Source organism: Zea mays, chromosome 1, assembly GCF_902167145.1.
Source record: "Zea mays cultivar B73 chromosome 1, Zm-B73-REFERENCE-NAM-5.0, whole genome shotgun sequence".
Lineage (NCBI taxonomy): Eukaryota > Viridiplantae > Streptophyta > Magnoliopsida > Poales > Poaceae > Zea > Zea mays.
Genome location: NC_050096.1, coordinates 55154833 through 55169162, shown reverse-complemented (window position 1 = coordinate 55169162; position 14330 = coordinate 55154833). Strand labels below are relative to the sequence as shown.

Below are 14330 nucleotides of genomic sequence, written 5' to 3'. Positions count from 1 at the left end.
TGCTCCAGGATCTTCTTCCCAAGTGGTTGACACGAGAAACACATAACTACTTCAAGCTCATCCTCAAAACCAAATCATTGGGAGTCCTTCACAAGGGGTTATTACTCGATCACATAGACATGCTTCTTTTATTGAACATCACTCCTTTGTTTCTTGTGTTGAGCCTACATGTATAGATGAGGCGCTACAGGATCCAGACTGGGTGAACGCCATGCATGAAGAACTTAACAACTTCACCCGTAACTAAGTTTGGACCCTGGAGAAGCCCCCACAAGATGCAAGAATCATTGGAACAAAGTGGGTGTTCAGAAACAAATAAGATGATCAAGGTGTGATTGTAAGGAACAAGGCAAGACTTGTTGCAAAGGGATTCTCTCAAGTTGAAGGGTTAGATTTTGGAGAGACCTTTGCACCGGTTGCTCGACTGGAAGCCATTCGTATCCTACTCGCATATGCATCATGCTATGATATAAAACTTTATCAAATGGATGTAAAAAAGTGCATTTTTAAATGGCTTCATAAATGAACTTGTATATGTTGAGCAACCACCTGGATTTGAAGACCCTAGATATCCTAACCATGCTTACTGGTTGTCCAAGGAGTTATATGGGCTAAAGCAAGCTCCAAGGGCTTGGTATGAGCATCTTCGTGACTTCCTCATCGAAAAGGGCTTCAAGATCGGGACCGTCGACACAACTCTATTCACAAAGAAACATAACAGTGATATTTTCATTTGTCAAGTATATGTTGATGACATAATCTTTGGCTCGACAAATGACTATCATTGCAAGAAATTTGGTGAGTTGATGTTGAAGGAGTTCGAGATGTCAATGATTGGTGAGCTGACATACTTCCTCGGCTTTCAAGTCAAGCAAATGAAAGATGGTAACTTTCTCTCACAAGAGAAGTATACCAAAGACTTGTTGAAAAGGTTCAACATGGAGAAGTGCAAACCAATCAAGACACCTATGCCAACAAATGGACATCTCGACCTAGATGAGGGAGGTAACCCGGTTAATCAAACTCTCTACCGCTCTATGATTGGTAGTTTATTGTATCTTACCGCATCTAGGCCCAATATCATGTTTAGTGTCTGCATGTGTGCTAGATTTCAATCTAATCCTAAGAAAGCTCATCTTCGCGCTGTTAAAAGAATTCTTAGGTATCTCAGGCACACCCCAAGCGTTGGTCTGTGGTATCCCAAAGGAGCTACTTTTGACTTAATTGGCTATTCCGATTCGGATTATGCCGGTTGCAAAATTGATAGAAAAAGTACTTCTGGGGGTGCCATTTGCTTGGGAGATCACTAGTTTCATGGACATCCAAAAAGCAAAATAGTGTTGCCTTGTCAACCGCCGAAGCGGAATACATTGCCGTGGGTGCTTGTTGCACACAAATTTTATATATGAAACAAACTCTTCTAGACTATGGCGTAGTTCTAGAGAAGGTACCTTTGTTGTGTGACAATGAGAGTGCTGTTAAAATTGCTAATAATCATGTACGACACTCTCGCACCAAGCACATTGATATCTGTCATCACTTCCTTAGAGATCATGTTGCTAAAGGAGACATCCTTTTAGAAGGAGTGAGGTCGGAAGATCAATTAGCAGATATTTTCACTAAGCCACTTGATAAGACCCGCTTTTGCATGTTGAGGAATGAATTAAATATACTTGATCTCAAAAATTTTATTTAAGATGTCAAATGGTGTTGTCAAGCTTGCATTGCATATTTACATTTCTTGTATTGCATCTAGGGCTTGTCTAACCTAGTTGAGATAACCGCCAACAAAGAGAGTGAAAAAGCTTAACTCGGATCAAACTTGACAAGTCTTAGTTTTAAGCTTTTAGCACTTAAATTCTGACTTACTATGCAATTATTGGTTCTTCTCATATATGCATGAGGTACTGCACTTAGGGGGAGTATTCAAAACTCAAAACACTCATAAAAACCCCTAGTGCAAGGCCAAAATGCAAATTTCACCATTTGCCTATTTTCTCTAAAAATTATCTAGCCTATGGCAAAATATTTTGAAAATTATGAGAAAATATATGAGGGTGCCAATACCTGTCCCAACAAGTGTTATTTTGTGTGATTATAAGTTGGGATTTGGTTTGGTTGAAAACTAGATAGAAAATTTAAAACTTTCAAAATTTCCCTCTATCTGGGGTCACCGGACAGTCCGGTGCACCGGCAGCCGCACGCTCAGATTCCATTTTCCTGTGCGCTGTCCGGTGGTTCACCGGACAGCTACTATGCGCTGTCCAGTGTGCACCGGACAGGCACTATAGACTGTCCGGTGCGCCCATATTGCGTTTTAAAAAAATGCCTCCAGCCCGAGCCGAGCAGAGGCTCTCAGTTTCCTCTCTTCTCTCTGGCTGCTCTCTGCTCTCTGGCGGTTTGGCCCCCTCTCCGGCGATCCTTCTCACCGGTGGCTGCCCTCCGGTGACCTCACCCCGGTGCTCACTCCCTCTCCGCTCTGGTGAGTTGCTCTGGCTCCCTCTCTTCTCTCTCTGTTCAATGCCCAGTGAGCACTCCTCTTCCACCACTTTGATCCAATTCAAATTCCTTCCATTTTCTGTGAATCCATGTGGTTGGAAGTGTTCCTATGTGTCCCTTGAATATCCCTGTAGGTTTCTAGCTCCCTTTGGGAGGGTTTCAATCCTCAAATGGCCATATCTCCAAAAACCAAATTCACCGCACGCCACGTGTTCGGTGAAAAGCCCAAACCAGCCAAAATGCTCCAATTGAACCCAATTTTTTCAGGCACCTTCACAATACCTTCAGTAACCTGTTCGCCAAATTTCACGCCAATCCGATATACCAGGCTTCAATTTCTCACATTTCCCTGTTTCGAGCGATCGTTTTCGAGCCGAGTGCCCAAATTCCATTTTCTTCGCCTAAATTCAAACCAAGCACACACTTCACTCATATTTACCCATATAAACCTATTCGTGAAGTATCGGCTCAATTCCACGTCATTTCATGCCTTAATTTGAATTCCAAACCTCCTATGGCACTATTTCTCGTTCAAACGTCGTTTTCACGTCGTTTGACCTCTCGATCGTCATATCTCTCGTTTTCTGTGCCATAATTCTCTGTGTGTGTATTTATTCACATTTCATATACTTATGACTATGTGACTAATACGTGCTCACCTCTTGTGTCATTTCAGTGACCTTGCCTGCCCGTGAGCCGTCTCCTGTCCTGCCTAGATTTTCACCACTCGTGTGAGCTTTCCAGGTAGACATCCACTCTTTTGATATTCTATCGGCTGTTATCGACTTGTGCTTAGCTTCTCTCTCTCATTTGCAGTCGTCAGGTCAGGATGCCGCGCACGAAGAATGTGTCAGCGTCTGGGGGAGGAGATGACGAGGATCCTCCTCGCCCCTTCAGGCAGGTCAAGGGAAAGACCGTTTATTTGGAGCAGCAGGAAGGCCGCAAGAAGCGGTGTCTGGACAGAGCAGCCCGAGCAGCGGCAGCAGCAGCAGCAGCCGCTGAGCAGGCAGAGCAAGGAGCTCAGTTGCAGATTCCTTCCGATCAGATTGCCTATCGAGTTCGTCGCCTCGCCTCTCGTTCTCGCTCCTCCGCTCCTACCACTCCCACCACTGCTACCACTCCTCCACCCACTTCGTCTGCTCCCGTCACTCCTGCGCCATCCACCACCTCAGCCATACCCACCACCTCCACTACTCCAGCTTCCACTGCTCCCGCTCCCGCTTCCGCTCCTCCTATCCCACCTGCTCGCTTCCGGGAGCGCGATGAGACTGAGGTGCGACCACTTGCTACGGATCCCAGATTGTTTGATCTTCAGCGTGCTACAGCGGCACGGGTATGTCGGTTCAGATACGTACCCGTGGAGTCTTGGTTACCTACACAGAGAGACCCTGCAGCGGCAGATCCTTTCAGCACCAGGATTCAGGAGTCTTTCTACAAAGCACAGTTGTCAGCTCAGATTGCTCTGCAAGCGCACCGGTTCTTGGATCTCCCTGCCTTCCTGCTAGCAGCCGGTGCCGACTCTGAGGTTCACCTCTCCTATCTGCCTGGACTTCTTACTCTTTTGACCACCAGCGGCAGATATGTTGAGGAATGGGTCCGAGTTTTCTATGCTACTGTATAGATCGACCCTGATCACCACTGGATGAGATTTCGATTTGAGCGAGAGGATGTTACCATTCATGCCAGTCAGATTCGTTAGTTGTTTGGATTCAACGAGTCATCGACTCGTCTGCACAGCATGTGTTATGGCACCTCTGACCCTCCTCGTCGCCCTCACGACGGAGTTGCTCCTGGTACAGCTCATGTCGCGGCTTTGTTCCGACCGCCCTTCTCTGATGGGTCGCGACGTTCTCCGGCAGATTTCACCACAGCGGCCAGGTTTCTATATCAGCTCATGAGACGGACGCTTCTGCCATGGATGGGTTACAGGGAGGCTGCCACTCATATTCAGCTTTGGCTCCTTGGTGCCCTAGTTTCTCACTCAGAGTTTGATGTCGTGGATTTTCTCATTTGTGAGATCGAGGACACCGTATTGGATGGTCTCCGTGCTCATCGACAGCTGCCTTATGCTCACTATCTGTGTCACATCTTTGCTCAGCTGATTCGGCCCCCACAGTTCCAGGGTACTCTTGAGGCCTCTCGCCTCATCTTTGGGTCGTACCGTCTAGCTCCAGAGGATCCTGTGCCGGCACCTGCTCCAGTGATTGATACTCAGGCCGAGGATACCACTTTTCACCAGTTTGAGACTCAGGATGCAGCAGTCCATGATGATGATGATGATGACGACGACTTTGGGGTTCCACCTCCGCCTCCGCCTCCTATGCCTCCACGCACTCATGATCATGAGGCTGGGAGTTCCAGTGGTGCTGCCCCTCCTGTCATTGACCCTGCTCTTGCGGCGATCCTCCAGACTCTCACTCAGCAGCAGGCTCACTTGGCAGCGGTCCAGCAGTAGATGTCCGAGAGGATGCTCTCGATGTTTCAGATGATTCAGGATAGGCAGGATACTCTACAACAGCAGCTTCTCCAGGACCGAGCTGAGAACAGGGCTTTCATGACTCTCATGCTTCAGCATACTGGTGTACCGATTCCCCCAGTTCAGTCAGCACCGCCTCCACCTCTTCAGGCTCCTGTTGTGCCAGCTATTCAGCCAGGACCCCCTCTGCCTTCAGTTGGTCCTTCCTCCTCTCCGCTCCGGCCGGTCACCCTGGTTTTCACATCATCGGTCATCAGCTCCGTCAGCCCTCAGCTGCCAGTGCCACCAGCTTCTGCTGTTACCACTGCTATTTTGGCGGTGTCTGTGACTTCTTCGGCTTCGGCAGCTCCTGCAGCGCAGCTTCCGTCTGAGTCGATACCAGCTCCAGCTTCTACAACAGATCCTGGATCCGAGACTGACTCTGACCCACAGCTGGTGTTCGCTCTACTACCTCGACCGCGACCAGATGCGCCCCCGCCACCTCCTCCCTCTTCTGATGTGTAGGTTCGGGTTCCCTTTTGGTGTTTGACGCCAAAGGGGGAGAGATATGAGTTGTGAGAGCTAGGGGGAGTTAGGGAGTTAGTAGAGAGTCATTTTGATGTAATATATGTGCTTGTTACTCTCTGTACTAGCTCCACTTTTGTATGATGCTTTTGGCTCACAAACTCTATATATACTCTCGATGCTTTTATTGGATGTGTGTGTATTATGTTTTCACCTTATATGTTATCACCAGTCTTCTAGTTCTTGTTCATCGATTTGATTTCACTTTTATATGAACAAGAAACTTACGATGTGTATGCGCTCATTCTTATTATTATGGTACACAGTCCTTCTGTCAAAGATTACTGAGTATAACTAACCATCTTCTCTATTGACAGAAATTTCAAAACAAACTACTCTCATAAATCTTGTAGGGTTGTCATCAATCACCAAAAAAGGGGAGATTGAAAGCATCTAGGCCCCTGGTTGGTTTTAGTGATTAATGACAACGTAATGTTATATGTGACTAACGTGTGTTTTGCAGAGATAAATGGTAAGTTAGGTCGCATTACAGGTAGAAGTACTACAACGGTGAAAACAATCCCGGAGATAAGAACTCGAAGCGACGGCTAAAACAACGAAACAAAAGGTGAAGGACTACGTAGTCCGAGTGTCAAGGAGTTGTGGACACTCGTGATTTAGTTAGGTCTTTTATTCTGTTTTAGCCGTACTATAAAGAGGGGTTGTCGATGAGTAGTTTGACCAAGAGAGTTCTAGTGTAGTGTTGGTGCTTATTCACACTCACATATAGTGCTAGGTGTCACTCTAGAACTCACTCACAAGTTAGAACGAAAACCGATTTTGAAAAACAGCTGAAAATAGAAAATAGGGTTTCTAGCCTTGGGGCACCGGACTGTCCGGTGCGCCCTCTGCCAGGTGGGGCCAGGCTGGCCCAGGGGAAGGCTTTCCCAACTCAGAAACCCGAGAGCGCAAGGTTCCCGAGTGGAATTTGTGCACCGGACAGTGATTGTTCACTGTCCGGTGTGCCATCTTCCCAATGACTAGCTGTCAGAACTAGCCGTTGGAGTCGACCGTTGGCGCACCGGTGGCGCACCAGACTGTCCGGTGCGCCCATGCGCAGAACAATGCTGGTAATGGCTAGTTGGTGGGTGAGGGCTATTTATACCCCCTCCACCCACCATATTCAATGTCTTGCTGCCCACATTAATTCCAGCACATTGGTAGAGCATTGCAAGCACCAAAAGCCTAGTGAGGAGATTAGAGAATCTTAATCCCGCATTTGTTCCTCATTAGCGCTAGCGAGAGCCACCTAGAGCACACACCACTTGCATTAGGCTTCTCTTGGTCAAGCGAAAGTCTATGGCTTGTTACTCTTGGTGATCGACATCACCTAGACGGCTTGGTGGCGTTGGGAGCTCGGTGATCACCGTGGAGATCTTGTTGATGACCCGACTCAAGTTTGTAAGCGGTTGTGAGAGATCCACCGCGCCGGAGTGGCAAAGGATCATCTCGTAGTGAGCACTTGGTTCTTGCGAGGACCAAGGGAGAGCGATACCCTTGCGCGGGTGCTCCAACGAGGACTAGTGGAGAGTGCCGACTCTTCGATACCTCGGGAAAAATTGGAGGAGTCTTCTAAACCTTGCTTTACATTCCGCACTTAATTCAAGCATTTTACATTGTGTATTTGTTTAGCAAGTATTTGAAGTATTGTCTTAGCATTGCTGTATTTCTAGTATTATTATTTTAGTGCTAGTTGTTGGGGTGAAGTTGGGCTTTTGTTTAGCTCTTGCTTAGGTTTTAATTAGTGTTTATTTTTAGAAAAGCCCAATTCACCCCCCCCCCCTCTTGGGCATCGTGATCCTTTCATCGCCTTTTCCATTTCCCGAGAGCGGCGAGTTCGTCGCGGATGACTCACCGGACAGTCCGGTGAATTATAGTCGTACAACTCCGTCGATTCCCGAGACCGGCTACTTCGCCGTTGACCAGCCTGGCGCACCGGACACTGTCCGGTGCACCACCGGACAGTCCGGTGTGCCAGGCCCGAGCAGATACTTGACTGTTCACAGCCAAGTCTTTTCCAAATTCTTTTCTGTTTTCTCTGCACTGTTTCTAGCACTTGGACAAACATGTTAGTACTGAAAAGCAATTCACTAGGTCTAGAGACATACCTTGTCCTTTGATTTGCACTTCTCATTTATTTAGCACATTAGTACTTAATCAAACGTGTTGGGCATTTAATCACCAAAACATTATAGAAATGGTCCAAGAGCACATTTTCCTTTCATTCATATCGAGTTCATATCGTTGTATAACATCAGCTCTCTTTCTTATCTAAATTCAATGTACAATATTATTTGTATCATATTTCATCCCTCTCCGACTCCGCTGCCCTTATAACCCCGACGCCCCTCCTCATCACTTGTGCTGCCGCCGCCATCATTCTTTCTCCTTGCACCGTTGCCAACTTGCCACTCAAAATCACTCGCTGCCATCAACGTCATCGACACCACCTCACCCTCTTTGGGATCGTAGTGTTAGCACGAGCTATATAGTAATGTCTATAATTTACTTTTAGATTCAGTTTTAATCCCCAAACTTCATTTCTGAGCTCAATTTTATCTATGAACTACATGAAAGTGGTCGTTTTAGACCTTAGAATTTTTTTGGGCTCAACCTGATCCCTCGTCTTACGTGGCAGCCACAGGTCACTGCTGTTTCGTCCATTACCCATTGCCTGCACTGGTGCACTCGTCCGCTGCTTTCGGCTGGACATCGACCCTGTGCTGCTGTGCACCCCCATGTCCCAGCTATTTTCACTTTCACCCGCGCAGGTCCCAGCCTCCCAGTTCGACATTCTGCTCATGCTAGTGCCAGTGCCATGGAGATGGAGGCTGAGGAGCAAGGATAAACTCAAAGCAAAAGTCTAGGAACTGAAACGTCTATTCTTTTTTTTGTATGCAAGGACAAAATCAATAGGTGAAAGACGAAAATAGCTATTCGCCTATTCCGACCTTGTTTCTTAAGCATTCCATTGAACCAAAGTTACAGCAGTACGAAGTATCTGACGAGGCAGACAACGTGTGCACCGTGAACCACATGCAGGATACCATCGATCATCGATGTCATGGATACACGAATTCTGAATCAGAACCACAATTCAGGCTGACAGAGGACTGGATTCCTTGGGACTGCCAACGGAGAGAGCGCGACTCCCGGAAGCAGAGTGCCGGAGCTCCTCCACCATCCTAACCACCTGCGCCATCGTCGGACGCCGGTCGGGAGACCACGCCGTGCACGCCATGGCGATACGGAGCATCTGGACCAGCTCGTCTTCTATGTTGGGATACTTCATCAGCTGGACGTCAAACACCTCAGCGGTCCACTCCTCGCGGACCACCGAATGCACCCACCTCGGTAGGTCGACGGCGTCGTCCTGACCCTGTGACTGAAGCGGGGCCTTGCCCGTCAGCGTCTCCATGAGGAGGACGCCGAAACCGTACACGTCGGACTTGTGGGTGAACTTCCTCGATTCGAAGGTCTCCTGAGCTCGGTAGCCAGCGACAGCTCGGGAAGTGGTGATCGGAAGGCTCGTCAACGAGCTCAGCCCGTAGTCTGAGACGTAAGGGTTGTGGTCTCCGTCGAGCAGAACGTTGGTTGACTTGATGTTGCCGTGTGCGAGCCTGGAGCCGCCTTCTGAATGGATGTGCTCGAGGCCGCGTGCTGTTCCGAGTATAATCTTCATCCTTGTGTTCCAATCTAATGGGGTCTTCTCACACACGCCCTTGATACCTGTTTTGTGATCACTTGGTGAGAAATACTATCGATGTAGGAGTATTACATAAATATTGCTGTACGATATATCGGAAGCAGGAATGGATGATGCAAGGAGCCACATTACGCACTCAATAGAAGGAACCTCTGAGAATAAATCCAACAGAGAAGAAAAACATGTACACATAGGCAAAAAGCAATTATGTAACTCTGCAGGTAAACTAACAGTCACCTGAATCATGATTATACACTTGCTACTTGACAAGGATGTCATTCCTCTGACATGTAATTTGTCCTTGCTAGGCAAGCATGGACTTGTTTCATGATATTAACTCAAAATAGTTGTTAGGCACACTCCCTACGAGGGATGAATTATTGACAAGCCAAACTTACCACTACTGAGTAAAATTATCAAAGCATAGGTTTATGAAAAAATGCACTTGTATCATTACCATATATTCTAGACACAATGGTTAATAAGCATTGATATTCTAGGGAGTCATCAGGTACGGTTTGCACAGTAGAATAGACTTGTAAATAAGTAATGAACATGCAACGGTGAAGGTCATTAGCATACCATGCAACAGAGCTGAGAAGCTGCCTCTACCAATATACTCATAAACAACAAGCTTCTCATCCTTCGAGTAGTAGTAAGCACGAATAGGCGCGATGTTTGCATGTTTACCTACCCTCCCTATGAGCTCCATCTGCTGCTCAAATTCTTTCTTCCCTGCCACGACATCCTTTAGCCTCTTGACTACCACAGTAGAGCCATCCTCGAGTATAGCCTTGTAGGCAGTTCCATAGCTCCCTTTCCCGAGAACTTCAGCAGAAGCTCTCAGCAAGTCCTCCAAGTCAAAGTTGTAACTGCATCCCTCCAAGAAAACTAACTTGTTCTTATGCGCCATTTGGACGCCGCTGCTGAGATCCTCTTTGCGCTTCTCAACCCTTCCACCATCAGTAACCTTACCGTTGTAACCCGCTTCGTCTTTCTTCTCCTTCCTCTTTGAAATGCACATAGTGAACATCACAGCAGCTAGCAGAAATATGACAAAGCTCCCAGCAACAGCCACGATTACCAAGCCATTGCCAGCCTTCTTCTCATGATTTGGTAATTTTGGTGGTGAAGGCACTTGCGACGGTGTTGGTGAAGATAGAAAAGAACATTCAGTTAGCGGCGGTCCACACAATCCAGAGTTCCCTAGGAAGGAACTATTTGAGAAGATTTGGAAAAAGGGAGGAATCGAACCATTCAGTTCATTGTTGCTCAGATTTAGCTGTCTTAGGCTAGGAAGTTTGAGATCCGGAATCGGCCCGGACAGGGAATTTTCTGCTAAATTCAAGACAGACAATTTGGTAAGATTCTGCAAACCTGATGGGATTTGTCCTGTAAAGGAGTTGTAAGAGAGATCAAGGGTATTAAGGTTTGGAGAGAGAAATGGAGGCAAGTCTCCTGACAATTCGTTGTGCTGAACAAATATGGCTTGTAAATAAGGAAGTGAGACAACATCGTACGGAAGGCTTCCACTCAAACGGTTAGACCTCATGCTTAAAACTTGGAGGGACACAAGCCTGCCAAGAGTATCAGCAGGAATGGTACCAATCAAACCAGCACCTGGCACCCTAAGGGCCAATATACATGATCGATCCAGTGAGCATGTCACACCATGCCATGAGCACACTGGGATATTTTGGCTCCAATTCAGCTTGTTGCCATGGTAGACTGCAGAGGCAAAAGCAAAGAGTGCTTGCTTCTCGGAGGCTATATCTGCCATAGCAAACGGAAGTATTGGCAGCAAAAGATGTAGATAGAGCAGTAGAGGGAGAGAGCGTCCATGATTCCGATCACCCATATCTGATATATCTCCAAACCAAGATAACTAAACGAGCATCAGCATCATCAGTTTAATCTCAGAAACGATCAAGATGTCTGCAATGAAAACGGAAAGGTTAGTACTAAACCTTGAAACAGAAAGTACAACATGAAAAGTAACTCAGTATTCAACTAATCATGCTTCTGAAGAAATATGGTGTGTTCAGCCCAGCAGAAAGCACAGTGCCATTTGCTTATTTGCAAGCAGCCAAGCACATGTGGCCGTCATCTGCAGAAGTCACAGTGAGGAAGCACTTACCCCACCACAAGAGGCCTCAGGCCACCAAAATCTTATTTGAACTAATTCATGCCATAAAAAATAGCAATGTTCTTTCTAAGGGACAATTTCATCTGAGAATTATAAGAAGCTATCTGTTCCAAACTAGTCCGGAATGCTGTTTCATAAAGAAATAAAATAGTGGTGGAAACGTGGTGATACCACCAAATTACTTGGTGTGAACTACACACTATGAAGCCTGCTTGATCGCCCTTTTAGAGGGCCCTGACAGTCTAGCAGAGAATCACTTTACCAACACTTCCCATCCACTAAACTACTAAAGTGATTCTTCTCCCTTACCTCGAAGCAATGTTAAATCATGGGAATAAAAAAAAACATAGCTAGTCAACACAAGGATTCTATTTCCAAAGAACGGCTAGAAGTTGCGGTAAGAAAGCAATGAAATTTAAAGGCCAAAAATTGTTAAAATGGTAGGGCCAACATCTAAAGCCGAAAGGCATCCATAAAAGCATATAAAGAGGAGACAATATGAGACAGGAGCTAAAGCACAACCCTTGCCTCAAAGAGAGCATATCACATCATGAATAGCTTTCTTGAATGGAACACCAAATTATGATTACCACAAGCATGTCTAAACAAAAAATAAAATAAAATTAAGTGGTCCCCTAGAAACGAGCAAATCACATGGTTCAAGAGTTGCTTGAACGAAACAATAAAGTAGGCCCCGTGAACATAGTCTAAACTCTAGCCAGAGAGTGCTGCTAAGTTAGCCGCAGAAAACAACATGCTTAAGCTCGCAGGACAAGGATCAAATGATTGCAGTTTTGGACCAATCATACCGGCCAAGTAATAATCAACTCCATCAGCGTGTTGGATAAAGAAAAAACTTGGCAGCTCATGCCCATAGCCCCATACCCATAGGGGCATAGTAGAGCCTCCCATACAGTAGAGCAGCACGAGTAAGGCAGTGGCCAGTGGCCACTACAGAAAAGCTACTTATTAAGAGAATACCACTAAAAAGGTGAAAGGAAAGTGGGGGCAAACAAAGGCAATTCCGAATTGCGCTTTTGGCCAAAAGGAGCCGGAACCTCCAGCCTTAGTAAAGTAAGTGAACTAGGGGATGGTAGGGCAGTGAAAAAGGTAATTTTTTTTTGCAGGAGATTAGCCGGGGTAAACTGTACATGATACTGCTGGACGTACGGGTTTTCAACTTTGCAGGATTGTTTACTGACTACAAGATCTTGGTTAGTGTCCAGTTGTTTAATTTCGACGACCTAAAAGGATCACATTTTTTTAATTCCAAAGAGCAATCAAGTACTGGGCAGTCAGTCCTCCAGAACCCAATGCTAAAGGCATGATTTGCGAGGGGCTCACGACTAAGGGTCTGCAGCTGGCTAAAAAATCCTAGTAAAATTAGCTAGCTAACAAATAGTGGCTGATTTTAGTTGGCTAATGAACTAATGGGTAGTTGAGATTGTAGCTAATAGTTAGTTGGACTTTTAGTTGAAGATGTTTGGATGTCTCTAACTAAAAAGCAGCTAATAACTGAACTATTAGCTGTGGTGCTTGAATATCTCCAGCTAATTTTAGCAGCTAGCTATTAGCTCTAGTTCATTTTAAGAGAGCCTTAGCAGCTTTCCAGTCCCGAACAACTGATCACTGATCAAAACAGGCATCACGCATGAGAGATTGCGAGTTACTAACCTCTGTTTCAGTTATTGTGAGTGCTAGAAAGTACAATACAAAACTTTGCCTGTGACAAGTAAACTGAAAAGGTGGAACAACGTGGGTGAGCTGCAACAGCTGTAAAACTCGTGGAACCTAAACCTCGCATGTCTGACGATGATTATTAGCGACCCATATGTACCAAAACATAAGAAAAAAAAGTGAACCAGGGAAAACTTTTCTCTGAGCCTGGCAAGAAAAAAAGATTGCAGCAAGAAAATTTTGTTGGCTACGTTTACTTGCAGCTTCCAAACAAGTCAGTCGGGTAACCATAACTTATTGACGGAGTATACACAAACAAAACCTACCAAAATTGAGAGCTCACAAATGGGCCACAAATAGTGAGACGGGTACAGTGGACCGCACCTAACCGGACATAAATGCGTTCAGGGCCGAGTTCAGTACTTCAGTAACTGAAGCTCTTCAGGTAGTGGAGAAACGCCCGTTCTGATTGCAGTGCAGACCCAGCGATACATCCGCATCGAACCATAATGCAATGCAGCGAGGAGGAGGGGGGGGGGGGGGGTGATCACAATTCGAGAACTCTCTCTCTCTCTCTCTCTCTCTAGACACGCATAGAAATGATCAGATGAGCACAAGTAATAGAGAGAGACGAAAAGAAGGCTTCAGTGGCAGGGGGGAGGAAGAGCGGCGCAGTACCTCCACCCGCGGGGAGAAGGGACTCCTGAGACGGATGCGGGCGCCGGAGCCGCGGCGTAGGCGGACTCTGTGTGCTGAGTGCTGCTGCTGAGAGAGACTCACCATGGGGAGCGTTTTTAAAACGAGGAGCGGAGCCTGGGCCTGCCAACCGGCGCCACGACTGTTGGGTGCGCCACGCTCATCTCGTTGCCCATGGCGACGGCCGACGGCTCTCCTTACCGTTCTGCCACCGGCTCGTGCGGGCCCCGCCGATCAAACTCACCCGTTTTCCACTTTTTTTTTTAGTTTTCACCGGATGTAAAGGCCCGTTTGCGAGTTAGCAACTAATAAAATTATATTTAGCGGTTATAAATACTAGCTAATGTTACTCCATCCATCCATTCCCTGTCTTTAAGGTCATGAAGTTATATCCTAAGTCAAATATTTTCAACTTTAACTGTTAATAACAAAACATTCATAAATATTTAATAAATAAAAATAAAATTATTAGATTTATTATTAAAACATCAAGCACAATATATAATTTTCGTAATTTTAAAATAATTATTATAGATATTATTGATCAAAGTTTTAAAATATTAATT

The 14330-nt window shown here is 46.1% G+C and overlaps 1 protein-coding gene across 4 annotated transcripts; it reads right to left on the bottom strand.

The window, feature by feature from the left end:
- Positions 1-8401: 8401 nt before the first annotated feature.
- Positions 8402-13934, bottom strand: LOC100382395 (putative leucine-rich repeat receptor-like protein kinase family protein). Of its 4 annotated transcripts, none has more exons than XM_035959219.1 (3): positions 13453-13934; positions 9828-11180; positions 8402-9268 (listed from the first exon to the last, which is right to left on the bottom strand). In XM_035959219.1, exons 2-3 carry the CDS (start codon positions 11101-11103, stop codon positions 8637-8639), a joined length of 1908 nt encoding a protein of 635 aa, XP_035815112.1. In that variant the 5' UTR covers positions 11104-11180; positions 13453-13934; the 3' UTR covers positions 8402-8636. The 4 variants fall into 4 exon arrangements, with proteins under 4 accessions (XP_035815112.1, XP_035815115.1, XP_035815113.1 ...); XM_035959222.1 differs by lacking the exon at positions 13453-13934 and adding an exon at positions 12201-13397; XM_035959220.1 differs by lacking the exon at positions 13453-13934 and adding an exon at positions 11383-12167.
- Between the last annotated feature and the right edge of the window lie 396 nt (positions 13935-14330).

Bases quoted from the DNA above. Each gene is read 5' to 3' on its own strand.
- LOC100382395 (XM_035959219.1), bottom strand. From the start codon at position 11,103: ATGGGTGATCGGAATCATGGACGCTCTCTCCCTCTACTGCTCTATCTA. The intron at 9,269-9,827 runs GTATGCTAATGA...ATCACAAAACAG, and splicing joins CTTCTCAGCTCTGTTGCATG to GTATCAAGGGCGTGTGTGAG.